The following is a 14,573-nucleotide window of genomic DNA, read 5'->3' as shown; positions in this document are numbered from 1 at the left end:
TTTCCCCAAATGGGGTGTCCTTGGCAAGCAGGGTCCTCACAGGGGATCACTTTAGAGTATATGTAAATAAACATATGCAAATTTGTGTTTATGAATGCGGAGGGAGATTGCTGTGGGTCTGTGATCTTTTTGGTACCGAGCATGGACCTGGAATTTAAGGGAGGATCTTAGGAGTGTGTGTATAAGAGAGTGATCAAGATCCGCAATCCACTTAAAGGTAAGAAGGTAAACCATTTAAACGGAACGAGTCTAAGTAAAGGGGTTTGATGCTGCCCTGAGGACGACCCAATCCAGATAGGAAAGCTCCGAGAGAGCTTTTGTTTTGGAGTTTGGCGGCGCGGTCCGCTTCGGTCCTGAGCACGAAGCCCCCGAGCCCCGCTAATTTCCCCTTTAGCGGCCATTAGTCTGCAATGCTCGGGCCAAAGCTCCGCTGAACGCGGCTGGATTTCCCGCGATGCTTAGGATGGGCGCCATGCCTCTCTCTGCTCCCAGCTCAAAGTGTTAAGTGAGTCCGGGAAACGGCACTGGCAGAGCAATCCCACCAGGGACAGTCCCTCGGGGTGCGCTGCCGCTGACCCCTCACTCCTCGGGTTGCGCTGCCGCTGACCCCTCACTCCTCGGGTTGCGCTGCCAAGAGATGTCCCCGGAGGAGGCAACAAGAAAGGAGGCGGGGCTTATTCCGCACTGAAGGGCAGGGCCTTGCGCTGCATCCTGCGGGAAGCGGCCACAGGGTTGCTTCCGAAAGCCCTGCCTTGGCCTGCTCCGCGTCGCGTCGCTCGGCAGCGGCTGCGAAGGCCGCCCGCACACCGGGCGTCTGAGCCAGCGCCCTGCCCGGGCGAGCCTGCCGCAAGTGCGGAGGAGGCGCGGGGGAGCGAGGCACCCCACGGAAGAGCGAGGCGCTTCTCGGGCCAGCTTTGCCAGGATGGCCTGGGAGGCCGCGGGTCCCCCCCCTCCTCCTCCCCCCCCCCCCCCCCCCGCGAGGCGGGGATCCGGGGGCTGCCTCTTCTTGACAGGTTTTCCTCTAATTGCTCCGTTGTGTATCATCACCAGAACCGTTGAAATAGCTCGACCTGCACGCGTCCCTTCTTAGCGTTTTAAATACATCTTTAACGGATGAGCGGGGATTGCGAGCCAGCTGGGACAGGGGAGCCTCAAAATTATATGACAAAAGGGAGACAGACCTCAGGCGAGTCGAGGACCACAATTTGTCTAAACGAGTGAGAAGACTCATAAACTGTCTGCCTTTGCCCGCCCAAAGGCCTCCCACCATGCACGGACCGGCGGGGGGGGGGAGGCGCGCGGAGGGCATTATTTTTGCCTTGTTAACACCGACTTTTCAAAGGTGAGGACGGAAAAGTGCAAAGCGATTTAATAAACACGGAGGCTAGAACAGCTACAAGTTCCATAAATCAATTATATGTTAAGATCGTGCGTTTTGCGTACATGTGTGTACGCATTTCCCAGTCGACGTGCACAGGATCGTGTTGCACGGTGCGTAGGATGGGGTGCTAGTCGGATATTCTAAACACGGTAGAGCATAACTCCGTTTAACCCTGTGGGAGTTACAGCAGAGTAAATGCCCAGCTTTGTAAACTGCCACAAATCGTCCCGATAGGATACATCAAAAGCCTCTCCCTGAAAATAAATATTAACTGATCTTTCAGAGATGTTCGTATATTTTTGCTGATGTAGCTTTAACAAAAAGTACAACTGATGGATTTGTACAGCCTTTTAAAAGTTCAAAGGAGTTGCTTTTAAATTAACTAAAAGTGCATTCATAATGATTTTTAAAATTCTTGGTAGCTGAAGAACACCTAAAGAGCCTAAGCAGTTAAATAACTGCAGTCTTTCTCTCTCATATTCTTTCCTTTTAAAGTAGCCTGAACTTTTGTTTTGTTTTCTCTTTTTTCCACGTCTGGTTTTGACTTTTACAGAACCCATTAGGTCGGAGCAGTAGAGAAAAGTAGAGAAAAGTCTCCGGCATCCTCAGCCCTTGGGCAACCTCCGCTCACCTCCCAGCAGAGGAGATGGGGCGGGGGTGGGGCTCCTGGGGCGTCTTCCCACTTGGAGATCGGGGGACAGCGGGATGCGACCACCTCCAGCTGCCTGGAAGAAAGGGCGATGGGTCTCCAGGGCGGAGGAGCTTGCTCGGACTAGGGATAAGTGGCTCAGCCAGCGCGGGTGCCGCTGCATTGTGGCCGGTGAGTGTTTACATTGCGCGGGGGCGCGGGGGAGGGAAGAGGCTGAGCCCCGGCGGGCTGCGGGGCCTTATTCAAGCTCTCCAGCCATCGGGCGAGGCGGAGGGGCTGCCCCGTGCAGCTTGGGGGCCGCTCACAAACTGTTGTTGTTGTGCCTGGCCCGAAGCTCGCAGGGCCCGCCCGCGCCTTCCCTGCGCCTGCCCTGCACCAGCTGTTGCGAGCGCTGTCACTGCGGCGGCCGTGCGCGCGGCGACCGCGCGCTCGCCCTGTCTCGGGGCCCGGGCTCGCGTGCCATTGGCCGCCGCAGCCGGGAGGGCGGGCGCCCCGCGCCGCGCCGCGCCGCTTCATTGAGCGGAATCCGCCGGCGTGACGTCACTCGCCGGCCCCGGCTGCCCCGCGCTCATTGGTGCGCCCGCCCGCCCGTGGCTCGGACATTGTTCTGCGCGGCGCGGCCGGGCAGCGTGCCTATAAAAGCGCGCGCGAGGCGCCGGCAGGGCTCGTCCTGATCGCCCTGGCACAGCCCCGGCGGCGCTGGAGCGGACCCGGCCGGCCACAGACTCCCCGCCCGCCGACTGTAAGTGCTGCATCCCCTCCGCCCGCCCGCCCGCCGGCGGCTCCCTTCCCCGCGAGGCTCTCGCGAGGGCGCCCCCCCGGGCCCCCCTCGCCTGCCCCGTTCCGGCGCCCGGGAAGAGGCGCGCGCCCCGGGCGAGTCTCCTCGCCTGCCGCAAAGTCGCTGCCTCGCGGAACTCACTCCCAACTTACTCCCGAGCGATCGTCCTTTGGCGATGCAGCTGCTGCTGGCATTTGGGAACCGTGAGAGGCCGGGTGTGCTTAGGGGAAAGGCAGAAAGTGCCCGGAAGGGTCGATTACCCATGGGCGGCGAAATATTTCTTCTAGGAAACTCTTTTTGTCCCTCCTTTACTAAGGAGAAATTCATTTTCTTGGAGGCGGCCCGGGTAGATACCTGTGGAGACCCCTCTCTCTTCTCTCTCGGCCAAAAATCCTTGTAGTGGGATACCTTTCTTAGGAAACTCAAAGATTATCCCAAACACGGGCGCAATAAGCTTTGGCCGGTTCAGGAATCGACTCTAGACTTAGAGGCAGGAAAACGCGCAAGCCGCGACGTTCAGCGGTTCTAAAATACCTTGCTGGCTGTGGTGGTCGAGGTGCGCAGCTGCAGCTGCTCTCCGCTTGCGAAGATCCTGCTTTGGCAAGGAAGTTTCTCCCAGCACGATCCCAGTAAGACACACTTTCTGGTATGAATACCCTACCGGGAGGTGTGTGTAAATGTGGCAGAGAAATGGGGTGGGTAGGTGCGCAGCTGAGAGTTTTAATTCTGTTTTCTGCTGCTTGGCAGTGTGGCCCGTGAAAGAATAGGCAGCGCTTGCCGGGTTGTCTTGAGTTTTTGACTAGGAGGTTGCACTCGGACGCACAAAGCGGTTAAGCCGGCTCTTAGACTACAAACCACCACCTGCTTATGTTGGACTAAATCTTATTTAATTCCAAAGTACTTACTTCTAGGTAGATAAGTATGGGATTGCATTGTTAATCACCCTTTTTCGGAATCAAAGATTGGATTTAGAACCCACCGCTTCAGGTGGTTATTTCCTCCTCCTACAGGGAGCTCTTGGGGATTAAGGATGCTGGGTTTTTTAAATGTATTCCACCATTAACACATTGGTTAACACATCCAGTCAAACAAATTCGGGACTAAATCCCACTGAAATCCGTGGAGTTTAATTTCCTTCCCATAGCTGTCCGCTGGCATGAATCCAGACTAACGTTTGCTGGGTTGCGCTGTAGTCGGGCGAGCAAAAGTCCCCGCCGGAAGCGAGGGGTGCGCCTCGGAGCCGTGCTGACCGGGAAGTCGGCCGCGCCGGAGGCGAGGAGCGCAGCCGAGAGGCGAGGCAGAGCCCTTCGCCCTTCGCCCTTCGCCTCCGACGGGGGGCGGGGGGGGCCGCCGCGGCGCGTGGCGTGGCGTGGCCCGTCTGACGCGGGCCGCCTGTCCTCTTGCTCCCCTCCGCAGGCAGCCAGGTGCGCGGGCCAGCCCAGCATGGACTCGGACGCGAGCCTGGTGTCGAGCCGCCCTTCGTCCCCGGAGCCCGATGAGCTCTTCGCGTCGGCCAGGGCCAAGAGCGGCGGCGGCGGCGGCGGCGCCTTCGCGGCGGGCGGCGCGGTGTCCAGCTCGACGCCCAGCGATTCCCCGGCCGAGCTGAGCGCGGAGCTGCGCAGCGCCATGAGCGCGGCCGGGGTGGTGATGGTCGACAAGCTGGCCTTCAAGTCGCCCTCGTCGTCGTCGTCCTCCTCCTCCTCCTCGTCGTCGTCGTCGTCGGCCTCCAAGAAGGACAAGAAGCAGATGACGGAGCCGGAGCTGCAGCAGCTGCGCCTGAAGATCAACAGCCGCGAGCGCAAGCGCATGCACGACCTCAACATCGCCATGGACGGGCTGCGCGAGGTGATGCCCTACGCGCACGGGCCGTCGGTGCGCAAGCTCTCCAAGATCGCCACGCTGCTGCTGGCGCGGAACTACATCCTCATGCTCACCAACTCCCTGGAGGAGATGAAGCGCCTGCTCAGCGAGATCTACGGCGGCCACCACGCCGCCGCCGGCTTCCACCCGGCCGCCGCCGCCGCCGCCGCCGCCTGCCCGGGCGGCATGGTGGGCCACTCCGCGCCGCTGCCCAGCCACCCGGCTTCCCACGCCGTGCACCACCCCATCCTGCCGCCGGTCGCCGTCTCCAGCGCCTCCCTGCCCGGCTCCGGCGGCCTCTCGTCCATCCGGCCCAGCCACGGCCTGCTCAAGTCGCCTTCCAGCGCTGCGGCGGCGGCCGCGGCAGCCGCGGCCGCCGCCGCCGCCGCCGCCGCCTCGGCCCCTCTGGGCAGCAGCTTCCAGCACTGGAGCGGCATGCCCTGCCCGTGCAGCATGTGCCAGGTGCCCGCCCCGTCGCACCACCACGTCTCCAGCATGAACGCGGCCAGCCTGCCCAGACTGACCAGCGACGCCAAATGAACGCGGCGGGGCGCGGGGGGCGGCGGGAGGCGCCCGGCCAGGGCCCCCTCTGGGGAGGGAGCCCGCCCCCAGGACCTACAAGCCCTCGCCCGCTTCACGCCCGCCGCCGCCGCCGCCGCCGCCGCCGCCGCCCCAAGAACAGTGACCGCCTCCCCCCGCCGCAGCTCGGCCCCAGCACTTACTGGAGGTCGCGTCCGAGGCACGGGAGGCGAAGCGGCGGGGAGGGGAGCCCCCCGTGCCCGGCGCGGAGCCCCGCCGAGATGTCGCCGCGCGCGGATCCAGCTCCCTGCCGCGGCTCACTCCGGCCTCCGGCCCAGTCGTGTGTAAAACTCACGTGTGTCGCTCTTCGGAATCGTGTGCTCCGATTCGGGTTTTGTTTTGTTGTTTGAACGATAGAAAGGGGTGCAACTGGGGCTAGGCACGCCTTTCGATCCAGAGGAGCCCAAGCTGCCAAGTATTATCCCCCCCTCGAATATTTCCTTCGAATTGCTTGGGGATGGGAGTGGTCCTGACAGCCTTGGTCAAACCGAGCTATGGGAACCCTGGGTCCGGTTTATCACACACGTCGTATGTGAGAACTCTGTCCTTTTGAAATCGATGGTGTTTACTTGCAAGTAAATGTGCCGAAGGGTTGGGAGCTGTAAGGAAGCAAATGCCACCGAAGTGGTCTCAGAACCGGATTCGGTGTTTACACAGGGCCTCCCTTCCTCTTTATAGATGTAGGATTGGGTCGGAAGTATTGATGGAAATAAACCCCGCTGATTTTAGAATAGTTTACTTCTACCGGATGCCAATCGCAGGAGCAGGCGCAGCTGGCTTCAGGTGTCTTCCAAGTAACAGCCCGGACCCGAACTCACTACGTGGAAGTGACCCAACCAGGAATCTGACCCAACCAAAGTTAGGGGGTGGGATTTTGGTTTAGTCATAGGTAGAGCAGACCCATTGGAATCAATGGGACTTCTGTTAGTCGCAACTAATCTGAGCCCCATTGCTTTCAGTGGGTCTACTAATTCTGGATCCCACCCCAGCAGTTTTTTTAAAGATCCGACTCCAATGTGCGTCCGGCCAAACGCCGTGGGGGCAAAGGTATTTCTGGAGGCATCACAGCTTTGGGGACGCAGGGAGTGAAAGCCTTGGCTGGACAGAGAGACTGTGCTCTTCAGGGTCGTTTCGCAGCTGCGGCGTTTACAGCGTGTGCGAGGCTCAAGTTAAGGCTGTGCGTTTGTTGTTTCTTCTGAGGTGTTGTGGGGGGGGGCACAATTACATACGCTCCCCAACGTGGAGCAAGGTGGGTTCCTTTTGAGCTTTCTGGTCACTTGGGCTTGTTCTTCAAAACCTTTAATGGGTTAACCCTGCGATCCTATACAAGTTTTCTCAGAAGTAAATTCCACTGAGTTCAGTGGGGCTTACTCTCAGGTAAGTGGGCATAGGATTTTAGCTCAAGGTCCCGTCTCTCTCCTCCTGTCTCATTTCTTCTTCTTCAGGATGGGTAACACTTCCCTTTTCTCTCCAGACTTAACAGTTTCTCACCCGTCTCCAAAAACAGCCCATGCAAGAATTCCCTGTGTTGTTTGTGTTGCAATACTCTGAGCCCCTGCTCAGCTTCTGAATAACCACTTTTTTCTTCTTCTCTTAGTGCTGTCACCTTCAAGAGAATTTTTTATCACCTGTTTATTTTTATATATATATAAAAATAAAGAAACGAAAAAGTTGCTAAATAATATTTATTGTTTGGTTGCAAAAAAGGATCCACTGTTGACATTTTTAAATAATAATAATTAAAATAATGAATTATATGATAGTTTCTGTTCATTTCTTTAGTGGAACTTATTAGAAATACAAACAGTGCTTTGGTTTCAGCAAGAAAGAGTAGAAACTGACGAATCGTCACCAGCAATGGAGAGAGACGGGAAAAGCAACGGAAGTTCTTAGCTGTTTTCTGAGAAGCAAATCCCCTTAAGTTCAATTGAAATTTATAGTGGAATCAAGGTGCCTAGAATTGGGCTTCAAGGTTTACATGCCATTTTAGTCCTGCTTAAAGCAGACCGTTTGCAATATTGGACACCACTGTTCTGCACACACTGAATCCGACTAGGCTCGGTGAAGGGGGAATGGGGGTCACATTACAGTCACCTGATCCGAATTCATTCTCGAAGGGCCATCTTGCCACCCGGAGGACAGCCTCCTGATACCACGCACGCCGGGAGGCAAGTCCTTCTGTGTTCAGCGGGGCTGCCCAGTAAGCAGTTTCGACGTTCTGGCCTTAACCAGATCCTGAGATCTATGTCCAAGTAACTCTGCAGGCAGCCAGAGGCTCATGGGATCCTGGGGGCTTTATTCTCAGCCTTAGGAGCGGGGTTTTAGGCCGAGAATTGTTTTGTGTGATGTTCTAGGAAGACAGTGAGAAATTGTCATCCAAGAGCGGAAAATAGATTATGCATTTTGGAGAATTACGTAAGCCGCACATCCTTTCATTTCGTTTGTAAACTGTCTCTGGAGCATCATCCAATCTATACGAAAAACAAATACTGTAATAAATCCTAGATCACACCCCTCTTTAGTCAGTCCTAAGCACACAGGCTGGGAACTGGGGCAGGCCAGGGGGGTGTCCAGAGCCATCAATTCCTAACCTGAAAGTTGCGTGTCCACCTGCCTTGTGACGACCTGCGCTGCATATGTCGCCCGAAGGGTGGAAACACAATGGAAACAGGGAAGAAAGCGATCGAGACACCAGCTAGTTTGAAAAGGCACCACCAGGTCTGTTCGTAGTCTGGGGATTTTTCAGCCATAGGTGCAGAGGTGGAGTCCTGCCCTTGGGCGCCCGCATGATCTCAGCGTATCTCCAGCACTTGCTCTGGACAGAGGTGCAGCTGGAGAGTGTTAGACCCTGGACCTGAAATGCGATCCTGCGCTTGTTTGCACATGCAGACGAATGCAGAACTTTTGCCCTGTCGAAACATGCGCAGGACTGTGCCTGTAATAGTGCTCGAGGTGCCCCTCCACCTTTTTGACAACCAGGCGTGAAACACACACCTAGCAGTTTACCACCCCACCTTCCATTTGATTTAGGAATAAAACTCTTTTGTTTGCACAAAAGAATAGCATACTTAAAGTAGAATTAAGAAGATGAGACTCTGGAAACATGCACAGGTCTGGCTGGCTGCTGCCTCTAACAATACGAGGTAGATAAGAGCGTGTATATATCTACCTGTCTTTTCATTTGGGCAGCGGCCAGCAGGACCTGTGTGCACGCATGCGCAGAAGACTGCAGAGACCAGCATCAGCCCTGGTGGGCTTCTGCATGTCCATGGCGGGGCCACCATGCCCACGGCGAGCCTTTTTGCGGCTGCCTCCGCCTCGGGCTGCACTCCGGGTGGTCATTTGGGGCCCTGGACTGGATGTTGACTTCTGCTCCAAAGCCCAGCTCTAGCTGCGTTAGTTCTGGTGGATCCAATGCAGGCCCAGGAGCGGATAACAAGCAAAACTGTGCTCGTTTGGGTTTTACAGAGCATCTTGCAGTAGGCTGAGATTGTATGAATCATGCTTTCTTGAACGAGCTGCCTCAAGAACCTAGACACACACGCCAGCAGCTCCTTGCACAGGCTGGACTCCCATGAGGCGAGCTTCTGTTCCAAACTGTAGTTCGTAGATTTATTTACATTCGGTGGAAGTCAAGCCTCGGAAGCGCTGTTGATTTTGCTGAATTTGTTTGTAAGTAGAGGAGTTTCCCTGAAATCTGTGAAACTTGGATGACAAGCAATGTGGGTGACCAGACTTGAAGCAGAGCAGCAACTTACGTTTTAAATACCCCTGCTTGTATTATTTTGTATAATGTAAAAGTTTCTGCTTGTTTTTCTTCTTATGTTTGTTAGCCGCCTTGAGCTCCATTTGCCTTTGTGGAAAAGCGAAGTACAAATCAGCCATCAACTAAAATTCAGAATCTGCCAAAGCAGACCTGAAAATAAGTGTCTAACAAAGCAGGCCGTGAACTACAGGACTTCAGCCCAGTTACTGAAATGTACCTAGCTCAGTACTTTTTGGTCATGGAGGTGTTTAACTTCTAAAATTGCTGCTGGCCTCTCCTCTGAAAATTACACATTACCTCCACCAGCTTCCATCAAGTTTTTAGTCTGATTGCTTTTTTTTCTCGGTGGGGGGGGGCAATGACGTAGCTCCATGCATTTTAGGATTTGATAGTCACTGCTGCAATGATGAAGGGAGCCTGCTCCTCCAAGCAGCCCTTGCTCAGAACATACAACAACAAAATTCAATGATTTAGAGGTGGGATGCGGAGGCTGAACGTGCTGAAGTTCTCCCTGCAGACGTAGCAAACTAAATTCGAGTTAAGGCGCATAACCAGATTCTCAAACTCTGACCAACTCTGAGCATAAGCAAAATGTTCCTTCCTACCCTGAAAATGTGGGCTGAGCTACCCAGAACCCTGTGAAGGAGTGATTTTCACGCAGGCTTAAGCTGCAGCACCTGCCATTTTAGAAATCAAACCTTGAAGATCAGATTTCCATGCATGGTTAGGGCTCTGGGTTCTATCCCGTGGGTTTGATTAATAGGCGACGCCTCCTCCAACCTGCTGTACGGGAAGAGGACGGGTGACCGGCTCTAGCGCTGCAAGAGAGGCGCCGAAGGCAGCTGCCGCGTTCTCGCCGGCTGAGGTTGGTGCAGGATCCGGGTCCAAAAATAATGTCCTTTTCCAGCTCGCAGAGGAAGGTCGACTGCAGAGCAGTTCACAACATATAAAATGCGCATACAGGAATCTCCTCAACAGCACCTGCAGAAATATCGCTTCACGAAAATCCTGTTCTGAGGGGATTCACTTGGGAAATCGATTACAAAAGGCAGCCTGCTTGGGTAAACTTTGGAGTCTCCTGAAGCGGGATGTTATCTTGTATGCAGATAATCAAATATCCTATGCAAAAAAAAAAAAAAAAAAAAAGGGGGGGGGGGGGGAGGAAACAAGACAAGCTAAACAGGACACACGGTTTTAAACTCCAGTTACTTGTGATGCTGTGATTACTCCATGTATTTCAGGATTGCAACTGAGGGCATAACACTGTGCAAGTTTAGGCAGAAAAAATCGGAGGACGCTGGCAATTCGTTCAAATTCGTTCCTGGATAGGATGGCGCTTTAGGTTCCCGTGTTCTATGTGCTTTGCTAGCGCCCTCCCCTCTCTCTCCCGCCGATTGATAGACAGACAAACAGCCCCCCCCCCGTTTGCACGGCTGTATCAAGTGGCACAGCAACAGCGCCGTCCTCTGCATGTTTACTCAGAAATAAGTCCAACAGGTGCGTTTAGGATTGCAGCCTAAGGTGACCTTGGACCTCTTGTTCTCGGGTGGCTTCGCGCCCGTGATTTGGGAAGCGAAAGGGCCCACCCGAAAAGAAAATAGCAGTGCCTATACACTCGGAAGACGTTCTAGGTGTGTTAAAAAGAGAACGGGGGTGGGAAAAGGCAAAGCAGCCGCGACAACAAAACCGCAAACGGCCCGACAAGTTCCTCCGAGCTTCCAGAAAGTTGCGGTGTGAACGCAGGAGGACGGGGGCTGGAGGGGAAAGTGAAGTGGAGGTGCTGGGCAAGAAGAGAGAGCAGTCTGCAGTGAAAGCTGGCGCGGGGCGGACGAGGGTCGAGAGCAGATCCGCCACCGGCGGCGGGATCCTGGCGGGGGCGCGGCTGCGCGGCGACGCTTGGTTGCGGGTCCGGCTTGTGCACGATGGACGGATGCTTCTTGCTCGCGCAGCAGCTGGCGCACCTGGCAGGATCGTCAGCGCCGGCCGCGGCTTGTCGCGCCGGCTTCCTGCTTGCGGGCGGGCGGAGGCGCTTGGAAAAGGCGATGCGCGGCGCAGAAGCGCCTTCCTGCGCCGAAGAGGAAGGGGGCTTGGGGAATCGCGCGTGCGTCCGCGGGGGGCTGCGGCGGCGGTGCGAAGGCGCAAGAGGTGCTGACACGCGCCTGGGAGGTCGGCTGCGGCCTCACGTGGGAAAGGACCCGCGAGGTCCGGGGACTTTGGAAGCCGATGCTAGCGGAGCCAAGAAGCTCGGCCGCGCAGGGAGCACCGACTCTCCGCTGCCGAGAACCGGTTGCCCTGCATGCAGGCCGGAGATGTGGGCTTTTCTCCTCTTTTCTGGACTTTTCTCCTCTTGGGGAGTGGAGGGGCATGTGCCACTCCATCAAGGGAACCTCGCTGTGGACCCCGCAGCCTCCCTCCAGCCCTCCCGTCGTCCATCCGTTGGGATGTGTGCAGTGTTAGTCCGACTTAGAGTAGACCCACTGAAATCAATAGGCTTTATGTTAGGCCAGCTCTGGATATGGCCCACTGAATCCTATCTACCCTTCCGTGAGAGTGAGTAGCCAGTGAGATTAATTTCTGGGATTACACCGGGTCTCCTTTGAAAGTCTGTCGATAACCCTACTGAGTTCTTGGAGTTCACCTCGTGCGAGCTGGAAGCCAGTCCCATAGAAAACAATGGGTTATATAGATGGAGACTGAGCTGAATCTCACGCCCGATTCTGATCTTGGGAGGAAGCAATGCTAGTTGCTCTTCCAGGGCAGTCAGTCCTAACAGGCTTTTCCCGTTAAGGAATCGCAGCGCGTCCCCGACTCCGTGAAAGCGGACGACCACTTTCTCAGGAAGATTAAGTTTCTCCCCCGCCCCTTAGCTCGGCGAGGAGACAGAAGGCAAATGACCTGAATTTCCTCCATGCTGTTGGTTTGTTACTGGGTTGAAGCCAGTATCAGTCCTACTTAGAGTAGGCTCATAGAAATGAATGGGGAAATAAGTGGGGCCGACATTGGACACAACCCCCTGTGAATTGGCTCCGCTGTCCAAATGGGCAGGCACGATCCAGGAGGGGTGCCAAGTCTGCGGGTCTTTCTTCGTTGCCTTTGAGATCCTCCCTCCCTGAAGAGCAGCCGGGCAAGCAGAAGCTTCGCGAGAGACGCTCTTTTCCGCGCTGGAGAAGAACAAAAGTCTTCTCCTAAACGTCGACCGTGTCAGGCTGGTGTTCACGTAGCCCGCAAGGTAACAGCAAGTACTTGGCGGCCCTGACTAGCAGCGCCGGCAAAGTGGATCTGATCTGAGTGACTAGAAGCCAAGGACTAGCTTGTCCTTTTCCCTAATTGTGCCCCCCAACCCCATCCCCTCGCGTGCACACACACACACACACACACACACACACACACACACTTTAACCTGATAGAGCTTCAGAGTCTTCAATGTGCAGAGCCTTTAATTCAACTGGTACAACTTTCTACCAGCTAGGAAAGCAGTAAAAGTGTCACCTGTTGAACCCTTGCCTGTCAAATAAGCTACATTTTCCAGTCCATGTTATCTGTTTCTTTTCCTCTTCATAGCCGCCCCTTCCAGAAGTGAGCATCTGCAGCAATTCTTCTGCAAGTGATTAAACGGAGGGAAAGAATAAAAGGGAATAGGTCTGAACAATTTAAAAACATGATTTATTTAGGGAGTGAATCTATACATGCTGACACTGGGAAAAAAGCCCACAACTCTCAGGGTGTCTTGGCCAGACATATTGGGATTGTAGGCCTTTTTCCTGCCCAAGGACGGATAAAATTGAGCCTTTAGTCAGAGATGGCACTAGGTACAGAAAAGCTTCAGGGTTCAGGTCCACAGGACTAAAAAATGCAGAATTGTACATATGCGCATTCACACTCTAAACTATTTGTGCATCTTTAATGGATCATAAAGACATCCCGATCTGAAAAAAGGGATGCCTGGAGGACAGCATTTGCTTTCCAAAAAATCTCAGGCAGAAAGATTTGTGGGGAGCAGCAGGAGGTAAAGCCTCTGTGGATTTTAAAAAAAAAGCCCAGCTAATCCACAGGGATCTGATGCAACTGACGTCCAGGCCCCTGAACCTTACTTTCAGCAAGTGCCCATGGAACCACAGGCTAATGGGATATATGGCCCCTGAAAGATTCAGGGCTTCAGGCCTAGTAGGGCAGCTCCTAATGCTGCTGTCATTTTTAATGAACATATTTTATATACTAGATCTTCTATACATGAGTGTTAAACCATTTGGAAATCAGGTGCAGTCACAAAGGATTACGAAGGGCAAAAGGCAAGTCTTACGACCGAATCCTACCAGCCTTTATTCAGCAGGAAATCCCACTCCATGTAATGTGTCTTACTGTCTATTGAAAGGACTGCAGCCTTAGGAGGGCAGGATCAGGCTTGGGACTAGAATTTGGAAGGAGGGTAGTTTATGGCCAGTGAGGGGCTCTTTATAGCTGCTGCATGGAAGACAGAGATTCAGCAGGTGAGCATTGCCTGACTGGAGAGAAGATGCTATGCCACTAATGGATTTTTTTCCTTTTGCCTGCTAGGCTGGGTTCAAAGGCTGGAGTTTGTTCAGCCAGGAATGGCCACCATGGCAGCCTCTGAAGGGCTCTCTCCCCTCATTCTGCCTGCCCGAACAGTCAGGGCAGCTGCTAAGAAACTTTCACTCTCCAGGATTAATACCTGTGGGGATGCCAAGGCCAACAGAGCCCCTGCCGTGTGCTCTGGCAGGATAGATGTCCACTTCCATGGCTTTCCCAAACCCTGTGTCCTCCAGATGTGTGGGTATAGAATACCCATGCTAGCTGGGGATGCTGGGAGTTGTAGTCCAGAAAATCTGGAGGGCACTCAATTAGGGAAGTCTGACCCAGATTGTTCATACTAACTAAATCCTATCTTTGTGAGTAGAAGCTCAGTTCTATGCATGTTTAGATCGAAGAAAGGCCTACAACTCCCAGCAAGCTCCAGGCAGCTTAGATCCTTTTTCTGACTAAACATGCATAGAATTGCCCTGGAAACACTAATTAAAAACTAAATGGATCTCACAGCACAATCACTTCCATTCTATTGAAAGTACTCCCACTGAGCTCTGTGGGGTTTCCTCCCAAGAAACTAGGTACAGCACTACAGCCTATGGTCTTTTCGGGTCATAATCTCAGTGCCCAAAAAAGCTGCAGGGAACTTTACTTGCTCAAAAGAAATTCACAGGCACTCCTTCACCTCTCTCTCTCTCTCTCTCTCTCTCTCTCTCTCTCTCTCTCTCTCTCTCTCTCTCTCTCTCTCTCTCTCTCATGCTGTTGCTTCTTCATTCCCTAGCTGAGCCTGGAATATAAGAAAATAGCAATATATCTGGAAGGAAGGCACTAAGTTGGAAGAGTAGGACAACTTGTAGCTCTCTAGCTATTTTGGTCCACAAATTACATAATCCCTCACTATCCCCATCATTCCTAGAAGCCCCACAGAATGCAGTGGGACATGCTCCTGAATAGCCATGTATGAGACTACACCATAAGAGATACTGCAGCAACAGTGAATGCAGCTGTGGAAAGCAGG

At 54.1% G+C, this 14,573-nt stretch overlaps 1 protein-coding gene across 1 annotated transcript; it reads left to right on the top strand.

Annotated features, from left to right (window-relative positions):
• The first annotated feature begins 4,251 nt into the window (after positions 1-4,251).
• Positions 4,252-5,208, top strand: OLIG2 (oligodendrocyte transcription factor 2). Its single transcript, XM_044442554.1, has one exon. The coding sequence runs from the start codon at positions 4,252-4,254 to the stop codon at positions 5,206-5,208; it is 957 nt and encodes a 318-aa protein (XP_044298489.1).
• The last annotated feature ends 9,365 nt before the right edge of the window (positions 5,209-14,573 follow it).

Source organism: Varanus komodoensis, unplaced genomic scaffold (genome assembly GCF_004798865.1).
Source record: "Varanus komodoensis strain SLA01 unplaced genomic scaffold, ASM479886v1 scaffold4, whole genome shotgun sequence".
In the NCBI taxonomy this organism is placed as follows: Eukaryota; Metazoa; Chordata; class Lepidosauria; order Squamata; family Varanidae; genus Varanus; species Varanus komodoensis.
Note: the sequence above shows the minus strand (reverse complement) of the source record. Positions and strands in the feature narration are given on the sequence as shown.